Source organism: Physeter macrocephalus, chromosome 4 (genome assembly GCF_002837175.3).
Source record: "Physeter macrocephalus isolate SW-GA chromosome 4, ASM283717v5, whole genome shotgun sequence".
In the NCBI taxonomy this organism is placed as follows: Eukaryota; Metazoa; Chordata; class Mammalia; order Artiodactyla; family Physeteridae; genus Physeter; species Physeter macrocephalus.
In genome coordinates, this window is record NC_041217.1 from 88,819,044 (window position 1) to 88,835,253 (window position 16,210).

Below are 16,210 nucleotides of genomic sequence, written 5' to 3' on the forward strand. Positions count from 1 at the left end.
TGCAGAGGAAGGAACACTCCCAAACTCATTCTATGAGGCCACCATCACCCCAATACCAAAACCAGACTAAGATGCCACAAAAAAACAAAATTACAGGCCAATATCACTGATGAAGATAGATGCAGAAATCCTCAACAAAATACTAGCAAACAGAATCCAACAACACATTAAAAGGATCATACACCATGATCAAGTGGGATTTATCCCAGGGATGCAAGGATTCTTCAATATATGCAAATCAATCCATGTGATACAACATATTAACAAATTGAAGAATAAAAACCATATGATCATCTCGATAGATGCCGAAAAAGCTTTTGACAAAATTCAACACCCATTTATGATAAAAACTCTCCAGAAAGTGGGCATAGAGGGAACCTTCCTCAACATAATAAAGGCCATATACAACAAACCCACAGCAAACATCATTCTGAATGGTGAAAAACTGAAAGCATTTCCTCTAAGATCAGGAACAAGACAAGGATGTCTACTCTCACCACTATTATTCAATATAGTTTTGGAAGTCCAAGCCATGGCAATCAGAGAAGAAAAAGAAATAAAAGGATCTACTACCCAAAGCAATCTACAGATTCAATGCAATCCCTAGCAAATTACCAATGGCATTTTTTACAGAACCAGAACAAAAGAATCTTAAAATTTGTATGGAGATACAAAAGACCCCAAATAGCCAAAGCTGTCTTGAGGGAAAAAAGTGGAGCTGGAGGAATCAGACTCTGTGACTTCAGACTATACTACAAAGCTACAGTAATCAAGACAACATGGTACTGGCACAAAAACAGAAATATAGATCAATGGAACAAGATAGAAAGCCCAGAGATAAACCCACGCACCTATGGTCAACTAATCTATGACAACGGAGGCAAGGATATATGATGGAGAATAGACACTGTCTTCAATAAGTGGTGCTGGGAAAACTGGACAGCTACATGTAAAAGAATGAAATTAGAACACTCCCTAGCACCATACACACAAATAAACTCAAAATGGATTCGAGACCTAAATGTAAGACCAGACACTATAAAACTCTTAGAGGAAAACATAGGAAGAACACTCTTTGGCATAAATCACAGCTAGATATTTTTGCATCCACCTCCTAGAGTAATGGAAATAAAAACAAAAATAAACAAATGGGACCTAATGAAACTTCAAAGCTTTTGCACAGCAAAGGAAACTATAAACAAGACGAAAAGACAACCTAAACAAGATGAAAAGACAACCCTCAGAATGGGAGAAAATATTTGCAAACGAATCAATGGACAATGGATTAATCTCCAAAATATATAAACAGCTCATACAGCTCAATATTAAAAAGCAAACAGCCCCCTCCAAAAATGGGCAGAAGACCTAAATAGACATTTCTCTAAAGAAGACATACAGATGGCCAAGAAGCACATGAAAAGCTGCTCAACGTCACTAATTATTAGAGAAATGCAAATCAAAACTATAACGCAGTATCACCTCACACCAGTTAGAATGGGCATCATCAGAAAATCTACAAACAACAAATGCTGGAGAGGGTGTGGAGAAAAGGGAACCCTCCTGCACTGTTGGTGGGAATGTAAATTGATACCACCATTATGGAGAACAGTATGGAGGTTCCTTAAAAAACTAAAAATAGAATTACCATATGACCCAGCAATCCCACTACTGGGTATATACCCTGGGAAAACCATAATTCAAAAGAGTCATGTACCATAATGTTCATTGCAGCACTATTTACAGTAGCCAGGTTATGGAAACAACCTAAATGCCCATCAACAGATGAATGGATATAGAAGTTGTGGTACATATATACAGTGGAATATTACTCAGCCATAAAAAGGAACGAAATTGGGTCATTTGTTGAGATGTGGAGGATCTAGAGACTGTCATACAGAGTGAAGTAAGCCAGAAGGAGAAAAACAAATATCGTATATTAACGCATATATGTGGAACCTAGAAAAATGGTACAGATGAACCAGTTTGCAGGGCAGAAGTTGAGACACCGATGTAGAGAACAAATGTATGGACACCAAGCGGGGAAAGCAGCAGGGTGGTGGTGGTGGTGGTGGTGTGATGAATTGGGAGATTGGGATTGACATGTATACACTGATGTGTATAAAATGGATAACTAATAAGAACCTGCTGTATAAAAAAATAAAATAAAATTCAAAAATTCAAAAAAAGACTGTATGCTGACACTTGCTGTTTATATATTGGGATAGTCAATTCACTTCTTTAAGCAATGATTTCTTTGTGTGTAAAATAAGAATTGTATCTACCCTATCATAAAGAATTTTTGTGAGAATCCAAAAAAAAAAACCCTGTAAATTTACATGTTATTAAATTATTATATTTTTGATTAAAAAAATTTTACCCTCTAAAAATGAATTGCAGCCTGGACAATAATCAAAATGGAAATATTGGCTTTTAGTTTACTGAAAATATGGCAGTTTTAGTTTAGGTACTCGAGTGCAAAATTGGAGCTAAGAAAAGGCCCTCCTCCAAATCTGGTCTTCTTCCTGAGTGTCCTTTAAGGTTTTCATTTATTTGTAATAATAGGATCAAGAGGAAAACTGAAGATATTGTGCAGTCCTGAATTGATGCTGAGTTCAGCATAATTATTTTATAATTATTCGGAAGGCATCTGTAGATATGATTTCTTCATAGAACAATGGTGATGATGCCTCTTCTATGGGGACCTACTAACTTCACGAGCGAAAGGGACAAATAAGGTCCTCATACAAATAAAAATTATTCTTCTTTTCTTGCTTTTTAAAAAAAAATTTGCAAAAGATGTAAGATTTAGCTGACCTAATTTTAAAAGACAGATGTAGAGGGAGAGAGGGGAAGGTATAGCAAAAGGGACAGAGGTAGAAAACCCCAGTAAGGGGAGAAGCTTGATTTCTTAATATTTCCCTTCCATGCCTTCCTGCCTGCTAGTTCTACAAAAGGTGAGCAGTTAGGAGGAGTTAGAATGACAGGGGTACAAGGCAGAGACTTAAGTAAGTCTACACAGAGGCTCAGCTAAGAAGGAAAGCTCTCCTTGTACCTTAATATTTGTTGATGAGCTTCATCGTGGTCTCCTCTGTGCCTTCAAAACTGTCAATCAGCCAGTTAATGGCCACTCATAATTTGAATTATACCAAACTCTCAAATTCAGAGACTTTCCTTCAAATGAGATGAGTGGCCCACCATGAAATGAGACCCTGAAGACTTTATCTGACAGCCTGGCTGTTGGTGGTTCCTATGAAAATTATAGTAAGTCAGCACGTCTGCAGGGTTGTGAAGCTGTATTAGAAATTGTCGACCTTCCCACAAGATACCGTTTCTCAGCTGAGATTGAAATAACTCATTTCCTAAGCTGTGGAGGTTTTTCCTGTTACGTAGCCTCAGTTAACTTTAGACTATTATTGCCAACAATTTTAGAGAAGTACATGTTTATTCTTTCACATAAAAAAGGGAAGCGATCCTGTTTGCATTCATATTGTTGAGAAAAGTCAAAATGGTTTCTACACACATAGAGGGAAAGGAAACCATACACTTTATACAAGGAGTAGAGGGGAAAGAGAGTCCTTAAGCATTTTATAGTGAACTTTAGCAGCCTGACCTTGAAATGTTTCCTTTCTGTAACATCAGTATCACTAGCATTGAAGTGGTAAGATTAAGAGGCAGGACCGTGAAAAGCCACTTAGCTTCTTCTGTTGTGATAGCTATTTGGTTATGAAACATTTTCTAATCTAGAGAGCTCTGGCCTGATATATAATTTTCAGGGTGTCTCAGACCTTGAACGTGTTAAGCTTTCTTCTTTGAAGGTTTTCTGTGTCATTATTGAGTGCTTTTCAACCTGTAATAAATAAGCAAGCTGCTGATGAATTTCTGAAGGAGCAGAGAGGGTGAGCATGGTGGCTAAAGACTGTGGGCTATATTAGAATGTGTCACTTGTCACTGGATATACCTGAGAGAGAGGCTATGGAGTGTCTCCTTACCAGGCCTTTTCAGATAAAGACATGAATTAATTGACTCAATTTGTGGCCCCTTTCCACATACCCTGTTCCCTAACTTGCTAAGTTACCATTTTCAGGGAACACCCCCAGTGTCCTTGCAGTGCTCAGGACAGAGCTCTGGGTATGATTCTTAATTCTTCTTTTCTCCCTCACTCCCTCCACCCACCCATATTCAATCACTTACCAGATATTTCCTTTCCATATTACCTTACAGAGTTCTTTCCCTTTCTCCTACCATCCTAGTCCAAATCACCATGATTTTTTTCCTTAAATGAATATGACAGCATCCTATTCTTGTCTTATCTACCCCACATAATCTCCTTAATAAAGAGAAAAGAAAAACAGAAAGAGTTAATGTAACTCTGGTTAATTCTGCACGCTTCAAAATGGAGCTCATATAACAGAGTCGATAAGGATATAGGCTCTGTAGCCAGAATGTCTGGATTTGAATTATGACTCCATTACTTTGGCATATGCAGTTATATAAAGTTGGGTAAATGTCTAAGCCTCTGTATATATGAAAGAAAAAAAATAAAACTTTCCTGATTGAGGTGTTGTGAGGATGAAAAGACATAAACATTTAGCATAGAGCTTGGTATATAGCAAACACTCAAAAATGACTACAGTAGTCATACAATGCAAAATTGAGAATTCCACTCTCCTATTTAAAAACCTCAGTGTTTCTTCTAGGATAAAGCCCACATCCCTTGGGCTTGCTCAGTAAGTCCCAGCTCCCCTGTCCAGCACTGCTCTCACTGCCCCCCAGAGGGTTGTGTCCATTCTGAACCCCTTCCCCCACCCCCACCAGTCCATTCTTTGTCTTGTCTCATCCTCATGCCATCCTGTGCCATTTACCTGGACACCCTCACACCCCAAGTCTGGCACTTTCCCTTCTGATCCCTGAACATCAACCACTCCCCCTCTTTTTGTGGCTGACTCCCACTCACCCTGCAATGAGTGGGAGTCATCCTTGATCGCTTACTCCAGAAGGCTGTCTCTGATACTCCAGGACTCCCGAGGGACTTTTGAATGCCGTCTTCATAGCATTTGCCATGTTGTTATGTAACTCTGTGTTCACTTGTCTGTATGCTTTGCTGGGCTACAATATCTCTTTTGAGGGTAGAGTTTGGGTCATATTTTTTTTTTTTTTTTAAGAATACCCAGTTCTTGGCGGTTTCATTCAATTAACCAGGCTTTCCTGGTGGCGCAGTGGTTAAGAATCTGCCCGCCAATGCAGGGGACATGGGTTCTATCCCTGGTCCGGGAAGATCCCACAATGCCGTGGAGCAGCTAAGCTCATGCGCCACAACTACTGAGCCTGTGCTCTAGAACCCACGAGCCACAATTACTGAGCCCACATGCTGCAACTACTTAAGTCCACGTGCCTAGAGCCTGTGCTCCATAACAAGAGAAGCCACCACAATGGGAAGCTCGCGCACCGCAATGAAGAGTAGCCCCCGCTCAATGCAACTAAAGAAAGCCCGCATACAGCAACGAAGACCTAATGCAGCCCAAAATAAATAAATAAATAAATAAATAAATAAGTAAGTAATAAGTACCCAATCGAGGGGTGCGACGTTTTATGAAACTTCATAAAAGGCAGCTCATTAATATCTGTTAAGAGAGAAAATGCTCTTTAGACCTTTTGTGTATCCTGGATACACAAAAGGCAACTCATTAATATTTGTTAAGAGAGAAAATGCTATTTCGACCTTTTGTGTGTCCTTGATTTTGGTAACTATCATGTGTGGATATATTTAATATTTAAAAAAATCTTAGAGTTATTTAATTCTGGTTTTTAAAATCCTAATCCTAAATTCTAAAAAATCCTAAAGTTCTCTCTTATAAATCAACTAGGTGATTTAGCAAAGTTATATAATTTTTGGTCAAACGTAAGGTATGGTTATGAACTGAAATAATGAGGTGTATCTGTCTTTGTGAATACAGGAGGTTTTAAGCTGCTGCCGATGCTACAAAGGACTATCAGCATGTCAAAACACCAACAACATCCCTAGGCATAAAGAAACTCTCATGTTCACCAGTCTTCAGTGAATTCAGGTTTTCTCTTTCTTAACAGAGTGAGATAAGAGTTTGCTTATTAGGCATTCCATAAAGAAAATGATAGGATTTGGAGAGGTACTTTGAAGATCAATTAGGCCATTCTTGTTTACATTAACTCTTTCTGTTGCAAGTGATAGAATGCTTAAGCAAAGGGTGGAGTTACTGGTTCATTTGATATAATTGGCTCATGTAATTTGGGAGTAGCCTGATGCTCAGCCTTTGTTTTCTAAATACTACCATTTACCATATAAATTGAAACGGAACTGTTTGGAGAAATGGCTGATTATAGAACTTGGGCAGAGAAAATATGACTTGGGCCTGGGACAGCTTGATGTAAGAAAACAAAGACTAATGGAATCGTCAGAAGGTCACAGAAGAGACCCCCAGTGGCCAAGTTTGGGACAATATGAACATCAAAAAGAATAATGATGGCAATTAATTATTACACAAACAAAGATTAAAAAACAGAGGGTGGAGGGCAGGGGAAGCTTGTCTTTAGGTGAGAATACCAGCTAATAAATGTGGAAGGAATGATAGAATTTTGCAGTCCCAAATGGAATAATCAAAGCAAGGGTTATCAGTGGATGCTAAATCCATGGTGAAAAATTATTGGGAAATAGGACAACCACATGGTAACAAATTATCACCCCCAGGCTTTATTAATGTAAAGGGGAACATGTACTTTTACAATAGAGAGATGTGACAATAACCATCTTAACCAAGTAATCAAGCCTAGCATCAATAATAATGGGTTACCCTAACATTTTGTATCTTCTGATATGATGAACTATGAAGTTCACAGTATAAAATATTTTTTCCAAAATTGTTTAACTTGTATCTTGACTTAGCTTTGGTTCATAGGAAATATAAGTGATGGGGAAATAAGTTTAATGAGACCATGAGTAAATAATCAGACAAATGCCGAATGCGGGACATTCTATAAGATACCTAGGTCTGGACTCTTCCCAAAGGCAGTGTCATTAAAAAAAAAAAAAAAAAAAAAAAAAAGGCAGCAGGAGTTTTAGATTAAAAGATACTGTAAAATTAAGCAACCAAATATAATGGGTAAAACTGAATTGGACCCTAGATTGGGTTTGGATGGGTGGGATAGTGTAAAAAAGACATGGGGTAGGCAACTGATGAAATTTGGACATGGAATGGATATGAAATAATATGGAATTGTTGTTTATCTTCTCGGGGTGGTAATGGTGTTGAAGGTATTTAGGAAAATATCCTCATTCCTAGGCGATGCATGTTGAGTTATTTAGGAGTGAAGTGCCATGGTGTCTGAACTTACTTTCACATATGAATTTTTATAAATATATAGAGATATGGTTGGCACACAAAAACCCATATGGCAGTATGTTACAGTTGTTGTGTAAATGGAGTGTTCATTGTACTATTCTTTCTACTTTTCTTTGGGTTGAAATTTTAGAAAATAAACTGGAAAAGGAGAAAGTTCAACGTAAGGAAAACAAAGCAAAAGTCTGATGGTAGGTGGGCAGGCAGGTTGACAGGTCCAGCTCTGTCCAGGGCTTCTGTGATGGCATTAGGGCCCACTCCCTCCATCCCTCAACTCTGTTCCTGTACTTGCACAGAGCCATTAAGGGAAATGTGATCCTAGTGTTATTAGCCAATTTTGGGAAAGCTATGAAAATTTCCAACTGTGATTAATAGAGTAGCTTGTCTTACTCATTTCTAGCATTCCCAGTGTCTGGAACATTGTAGGCGTTCAAAACCTGTTGACTGAAAAAAATACATAAATAAAGGGATGACCAAACTTGATGATTGCCTGGAAATGCGAGAGCATACCAGTGGCGTTCTTCACATCCAGTAAATATTTGTGGAATTTAATAGAATTGAATTAGTTAAGGGGCAAATAAGGTTAAGATTGGTTCCAGAAGTGAGGGAAAGTTCTGTTTTTAAATCATCTCTTGTATGCATACAGTAATGACAACATTTCTTTTTTTTTACTTTCAGTAATGATACTTTTTTGAATTAATGATCAAAGCACTTGAATGGAGGTCTACTGTAGTTTTTCCTATACAGGGGAAAATTTGAGTTTGGTGTGAAATCTTCAGAGGGTAGCATGTGCAATTATGCTTTGTTCCTTGGTGAGCTATGAGTTGGGCACTTAATTATGTAAAAAATATCGCAAGAGAGATGTTGCATAATCCCCACGAGAGTAATTATTGTCTGTCTTGGCAGAATGCAAGGCTTTTAATCTGTAAATAAGCAATTCTATGTGAAAGAGCTACATGTAGAGTGGTTCCGTGTTGTAAAGGTCTCTTATGAATTTTTTAAAATGAAAGCAGTAACTGTATGTGCAGTTTGGCTGCTGCCTTTGTACTTCAAAGGGTTTATGATGCTTCCCCTGTGGTTTTAACTCCTCCTGAAATACTTAAGCCTCAAGAAGGATTCCTGTAAAGGGTAAAACTATCTCTGGGTTAAGCCCATGAAAAATCTGAATTTTTCCAAAGTAGAGGAAGTAAAATGTGCTTTCTGCAAATTAAAAAACAAACCAAGATGGAAAACAGAACAACAAAATAAAATATTGACAGTGCTTTAAAAAATAAAAAGGCAAAGATGCAATAATTAGCTAATAGATCTCTCACTTATTGGAGGTTAATAATTTTATTTTTATGTGTGCCATTGCAACTACTATTTCCGAAATTCACTTTCAGGATATGTGTGTACTATGCGTAGGTGGATCTGCATTTTAGATACTGAAAGGAAATTCTGTTGGTTGTCTAAGTTGTGATAGCATCTGCCTTCCCCCTTGTCCCTGTTAGTATCGATGAGCTGAGCATGTTCTCCAAGGTCAGTTTCTCTGCTTGAGCATCAGACCCTTCTCCTTTGCCCACTCAAGGACTTCCTTTGGGCGACTGTCCCTCTCCCTTGCATAACCATCTTTCCCCTCTATCAAGTTATTCCTGTCAAAATAGAAACATGTTGTAACAGCTTCCATTGCTAAAAAGCCCTTCCTTGACCTCTTTCTCTCTGACTACCTCCTCAATCCTCTGTTCCCTTTTGCAGCAAAACTCCTAAGAATCTATATTCTATCTTTACTTTCTCTCTTCCCAATGTCTTTTGAAGCTGCTCTGCTCAGCCTTTCCCCACCCCCATCCTCCACATGGAACCTGCTTTTGTCAAGGTGCACCCATAACCTTCACACAGCCAGAGTCCCAGGACAGCACCTGGTCAAAATCTTATTTGAATAGCAGCAGCAGCTGACACAGCTTATCACCCCTTCTTCCTAGAAACACCTTCTTTACTTGGCTTCAGGAAAAACATGTTCACCTGGTTGTTCTCCTTCCTTACTGGTTCCTCTTTCTCTGCCCCTTTGTGGGCTCCTCCTTTTTTCCTGATCTAAGATGACCTGGCCCCAGGTCCTCTGCTCCCCTCTTCTTTCTCCCAAAGTCATCTCAGATAACATCACGGTTAAAAATGTTTTGTATACTCTAAAGACTCTCAGATTTAAGTCTGGAGTACACACCTCTGTCCTGGACTCCAGACTTGTATATCCAGTTGTCTGCTGCCCTGTGTCCCATTGGATGACTAATAAGCATCTCAAATTTAAGAGTCAAAATTGAACACCTGGACTTCCCATGGCTGTCTCTCACCCAGATTATTGTAATAGCTTCCTGTCTGGTATTACTGTCTCTAGTCTTGCTCCAGCCCCTTTTGATCTATATTCAAAAAACAAAACAAAACAACAACAACAACAAAAAAGAAGCTCTGAAGAAAGAGCAGTAGGAACTATTGCAGTCCAGGAGGAGATGGAACTGTAGCTGGGCTGAGAGAATAGAAAAGGGAAAAGAGAGAGGGTTATTGGCTAGAGGAACGGCAAAGTTCAAGCATAGAGGCAGGAATGAACACAGAGTAACAAGCACCAACAAGGAGAACAGCCTGACTGCAATGGTGGAGCACGTTATAGAGGGCCTTAAAAGCTCAGCTGAGAAGTTTGTACTTGCTATGTCTGTGCATATTTTGTATATGTGAGAGGGGCTTGTTTACAAACCTGCACTTGAAACTCTAGGACTGTGCTGTCCAGTATGACAGCAACTAGCCATGTATGGCTATGGAGCACTTGAAATGGGGCTAGTCTGAATCGAGATATGCTGTTAAGTGTAAAATGTATACTAGATTTCAAAGATTTAGTACTAAAACTAATTTCATTTAAATGTTTTATGTTGATCATTTGTTGAAATAGTAGTATTTTTAATAGAGAGTTAAGTATTATTAGAAAAAAAATAAGCTGCAAGGATATATCGTACAGCACACAGAATACAGCCAGTATTTTTTTAACTTTAAATGTTGTACACCTGAAACTTTATTGAGGTATAGTTTTAAATCAACTATACCTCAATAAAATTTTTTAAAAGAAAGAAAAACAAAACTTTTAAAATATCAGACTCTGTCCCAAGGCCTCCAATGACTTCCCATCTCATTTAGAGTAAAAGCCTGTCCAACAGGGTCCTTCATCATCTGACCTCATTGCCTTTCCAGCTCACTTCCTGCCTTGCTCCTTGTCATCCACTCTGCTCTACCCACATTGGCCCCTTCCTCAGACATAACCTCAGAAGCTTCTGCCTCAGGGCCTTGGCATGGGTTGCTACTTTAGTCTGAATACTCTGTCCTGTAATTCTGCATGGTTGCTTCTTTACCACCTTCAAATCTCTGCTGATTATCTGTCCTCTTCTCACTGACACCTTCTCTAACCATCTCGACGAAGCTCCCCACACCTCACCCAGCACTCCTGATCCCTCCTCCTGGCTTTATTTTTCTCTATTGCACTTATCACCATATGAAAATAAAAATATTTACTTTTTTGTTTTTGTTGCTGAGTTTGTTCTTGTCTGTCTCCTCTTATTAGGATGTAAGTATCCTGAGGGCAGGCTTCCGTCTGCCTTGTTCACAGCTGTGTCACTGGTGCCTGGGAGAGAGTGGGTAATCATTTAAGTACTGATGAAGGAGTAATTGAAAACAACCTGAAAAGTGGGTGGATTCTTTTTTGGCATTTCCCCAGCATTCTGGGCGTGACAGAGGATAGGTAGCATTCAGAATGATTCGCTATATACTAATAGCTGTTTCCCATTCCTCAGTTTCTCTGTTTGAAGAACATAAGGACATTCCTCACGGCCTGTTGTGAGACGTTTGGAATGAGAAAGAGTGAACTCTTTGAGGCGTTTGACTTGTTTGATGTCCGTGACTTTGGAAAGGTAATTACATTTTATTTTTTATGTATTTTTAAATTCAAGAACATTTTATCAAATAACTGTTGTTTCTTATCTTGAAGTAGGACATGTGACTGAAGTGGTATCTGCATTATGTAGTTAAATTTTACATGTAGGTGGCTTAGCCAAAAAAATAACAGCAACAACTGTCCAAATGAAATTAGAATTATTATTTTTTTTATTAATGCAGTATAAGGGGAATTTTTAATCCAGAGGTAACTTTTCCTGTTGGTTATCTCGGAGGGCAGGACTACTATTTCCCATCTTTTAGATAGTTCGTTGGGCTGTCATGACTGAGGACCAGAATTCTTTCCCTCCAGTCTTCTCCAAACCTGAAAGGCCTCTAATTTTTGGAAGTTGAGAATGTTCTGTTGCCTGTTTTGGCATTTGGGTAGGTGACTTGCAGAACACATGAAATTGCTGAAATGTTTGAAATTGTTGAATAACTCCTATTGCTTGGATTTCAGCAGATACATGTTAGATTGTCAGATTTCAATGATATTTGTCACATGTAAATTGGTTTTAATGTTTGCTCTTATAACTTGTATGTACACCGAGCTCTTGTGTATAATAGGTGACTTCCTTTCAAAAGAATCAAAAGGAAAAGGATAGAAATCATCCTTTCAAAAGTTACATTAATTTATTTTGAAGTGATTGGGCATAAAGTTAAACTTCTTGTGTCTGAGAAGCCATAAAAGAGTCAGGCAGTTAGGTAACCCCTGATGTCATAATTGCATTATGAAAATAAGCAGGGAAAAACCTAAAAGATCTTGAGAAGTTTGCTCTTACTCTGATAATTCAGGTGCTAGTATCTCATCAAAAGGCTGTTTGAGAGTGACACTTCATTTGATTTTTAAGATGTAATATTTTTTATTATACATCTTTATTGGAGTACAATTGCTTCACAATGCTGTGTTAGTTTCTGTTATACAACAAAGTAAATCAGCCATATGCATACATATATCCCCATATCCCCTCCCTCTTGAGCCTTCCTCCCACCCACCCTATCCCACCCCTCTAAGTGTAATATTTTTATTATAAAATAAAAAGCAAGCAATGGATTGGTTTTCTTGGCAATGGGAATAAGTAGCACAAACTTGAAACAGAAATGTAAAAAATTTGATGCTGACATGAAGCAAGTATGGGGAAGCCAACCTGCCCAGGGAGAAAGAAGGCGTGGGTTCGCTCTTGGTCACTTTGTGATCTGGACTTCGGCAGTCTTCTCCATCATCAGACCACCTGCCCGCTTAGAAGTCTGTACAAAAGGAAATGGATATAAGGATATGGTTTTTAGGATTCCTCTTTCTCTGGCCAGCTGTGATTTAGTTGTCTTGAGGTCCAAAAAAGTGATGGAGGATAACATATGGTGATAGTTACAAGGAACTGAAAACCAAGCCTCCTTGTAAAGAAGTGATGGCACGTTTGTCTATGGCCATGAAGTGAAGCCATGAAGACAAAGAGCAATCAGAGAGAATCCCAGGTGAAGTGGACAGTCCTCTAAGCTGCTGGCCCAGAAAAATGCCTTAACAGCTTATAAAGATATCTTTTACTGTTCTTTGACCTTTCCTCCTATATTTAAAAAAAAATCTTCTTTGATTTTCCTTTATTTCCTCCCTCTCTTTTGGGGAAATGAAAAAATGAAAGAAAAGTCTTGACTTTTTAAAGCTTTTCAAAAAGCTCTTCATTTTTTTTTTGTTCGAATTTGCACAAAATGGTGTTGACAAAGACTGTGAAGTCATAAAAATTGTTTAGAAATGCATGGCTTTGTTTTAGTGGAATAACATTGCATGCTAGCTTCCTACAATGGAAGCTTTGTAGGAGAGCTGAGGTTATAGAAAGTTGAATATAAAGGAATTAACCGTATGCTTCTCATGGGTAATCATAGTTCTGGCTTCTTAAAATATTTTGGCAGTGCTAAGTCTGAAACAGAATTAAACCTGGGATTGCGGATAGAACATGATCCTATATTTACCACTTTAAAATTACATACATTTTTGCTACAGCCAAGATTGGTGCATCTATCTCTTCTGAACTGTATTTGACCTAAATGAACCACTGAAAATTAAAGAATTTAAGGGGCTGTTCCATAATTTACCAGTATTATTGCTATTAAACATAATCTCTAAGCCAAACCACCAATGCCACCACTTATTGAACCCTTTTAATGTAGCAGATATCTTTTCAATCTTCAAGTATATTTTTTAATCCTTATAACAACCCTGTGAGGTGTAAGTACCAGTATTATTATTTTCCTCCTTGTACAGATAAGCAAACCTGTGTCTGAAATCCACATATCTAGTAGAGATTGGAGCAGTGGTTTGACCCCAGATTTGACTGGTTCTCCACTGCTGCACAGCAGAGCAAACATTCCCATAGCCAGTACTCTGGACCAGCATGGGCCTAAGTGCTTTGCAAGTATTGACTCAATTCTCATATCAATCCCACCATATAGGTTCTAGAATTGTCCCCATTTACAAATCCTAGATTGTAAGTGATGGATCTTGGACAATTCATGCAGTTTAACATTTTTAAGTTAAAAAAAATGAATAGGTTGCTAATTTAGAGACAAAGTAATTTCTGGTATTGTGAATATCAATTTTAACAGGATGTAGACAGGTTAGTTTGTTTCTCTCTGTTCCTTGAGGCATAATTAAATTTTTTCAGTTAATTTAAAATGAAAAATATCTCTGTGTGCTTCCTGTCTGCCTTAATTCATACAAATAGTAAATCTAGGATCCATGTATACTTGGTACCATTTCACCTAGGAATATATTAATTGCAATAACAGTATCTAGTTTTTTTTAGCATTTTGAAGCTTGGAGAGTATTTCAGATCACTGACCTCATTTGATTCTCATAATAGTCTTGTGAAGGAAGGAAGCAAGTGTTCCCAGTTTTCAGATGAGGAAACTGGGAGGTGGGGAGGTTAAATGGTGACTTCAAGTTCTCCTTACTTGGGGACAGAGCAGGATCTGGCGCTCAGGTCTTCTGACTTACCAGCCCTCTGCTTTTCTTGTCTGCTGCCTCTGTTTTGGATCTCACTCCTGTGTGGATGCTTGCTCAGGGAAAAGGATGAACTCACTGGAGAAAAGCCAAAGGAACATATAAAATTAAAAAGCAGAGTGATCTGTCACTTGGAATCTAATTATACTTTATCTTTAGAAAGAGAAGAAAGATTTAGGATACTGCATGAGTTATATTTAGGATACTGCCTGTGTTAACACGAATGAATGATAATTTTCCTTTTCACTAATGAGATAATGAAGAGCACACATTTTGGGTGCTCTAGAAGGGCATATGATCATTTTGCCTTTCAGTGTTAACTTTAATTTCTAGTATTGAGCTCTTTACCCACTGAAAATAGGGTATTGATTTTAATTCAAACTCATATGTCAACGAAAATTAGAATAGTTCTGAACACTTTCTGTACTTTGGTTAAAAATCACACAAGGATGGAGAATGAGTTTAGTAACTTGAACTCATTCAGGAGTCAGCAGAGAGAGGCCTTGAGGTTAACTCTGACTCTCAGGATTGTTAAATACGGTTGGCCCTTGAACAATGGGCGTTTGAGCTGTGTGGGTCCACTTATAGCAGATATTTTTTCAATAAATACTACACGATCTGTGGTTGGTTGAATCTGCAGATGCAGAACTGTGGATACAGAGGAACCGTATATACGGAGGGCCGACTAAATTATACATGGATTTTTGACTGTGGGGAGGATCTGTGCCCCCAACACCTTCCCGCCCTCAGTTGTTAAAGGGTCAACTATGCTGAATAAGTTTCCCGTCAGAGGTGGCGTCCTGGCCTCGCTGAGTCTTCTCCCTGCTCTGAGGTGGGAGGAGCTTAGGTGCTGTTTTAAGAGCCTTTACCACCTCTCTCTGCCTTTGGGTTTATGTTTTTGTGTGATTCTGAAAAATCATTACTTTCTTACTTTTTAAGAAGATGGATCCTCTTCTGGCTTTCTAGTAACAACAAGAAGAAAAAGTAAAATCTTATTAGTTGACCTCTCTGCTTGAGAAATGTAATTAAAAAAAAAAATCCTTTCCCCCAGGAATGTTAGAAATTATTAATTACTTTTTACGTTGCACAAGATCTGTAAATTTGCTCACTTTCATGCTGCATATAAAGGATTTTCCATTCTTCTGTTCAGATTGTCATTTTCTGATTAACACTTTTGTTGTTTGGAAACATTTCCTGCTGAGCTGTCTGTTGGCACACTTACAGTGCAGAAACACATGGGATTTTTCTTTAATGAGAACATTTCTAGTGAGTAATAGAAATCAGGCTGCTGCTGCTGTGCAGATGAGTGATGAAGTCAGTTCCTTCCCCTGGCAGCTCTAGGTGGATATAAGGGCCTACTTCCCGCTACCCACAGATGTCACGTCTGTTGTTTCAAGTGTTGTAAAGCACCTGACAAGTGTAAGGTGATATGTTTTCTTGAATCACAACTGGCTGAATGTAGTTCCAGCTGATATTAGTAGCGGTAGGGTAGTTTCTATGTGTTCAGGTTCAGGACAAGCACTGTCTAAAGGAATTCAGAGCATTGGCTTAGGTGTGGATCAAGAATTCAGGTAAGAACATTAATTGAGAAGAGGTAGTGCTGTGTTTTGGCTAAGAACATGGTTTCTGAGTTGGATTGCAGTTTGCACTCCTTATGGTATGTGATCTTGCGCAAGCTACTTAATCTCTTTGAGCTTCAGTTTCCTCATCTATAAATTGAGGTTAGGTGAGAAATGAAATGATGTATGTAAAGTGCTTAAAAAGAGTATCCAGGTCCAGGGGCTTCCCTGGTGGCACAGTGGTTGAAAATCCGCCTGCCGATGCAGGGGACACCGGTTCGTGCCCCGGTCCGGGAAGATCCCACATGCCGCGGAGCGGCTGGGCCCGTGAGCCATGGCCGCTG

General features: G+C 38.6%; 1 protein-coding gene across 1 annotated transcript in view; it reads left to right on the top strand.

Moving 5' to 3' along the window:
- Window positions 1-16,210, top strand: part of VAV3 (vav guanine nucleotide exchange factor 3) — a 423,978-nt gene that overhangs the window by 72,281 nt on the left and 335,487 nt on the right. Inside the window, exon 2 of the mRNA XM_024119713.3 lies at window positions 11,174-11,290. Coding sequence (XP_023975481.3) covers window positions 11,174-11,290 — 117 coding nt within the window. The remainder of the gene's footprint in view (window positions 1-11,173; window positions 11,291-16,210) is intronic.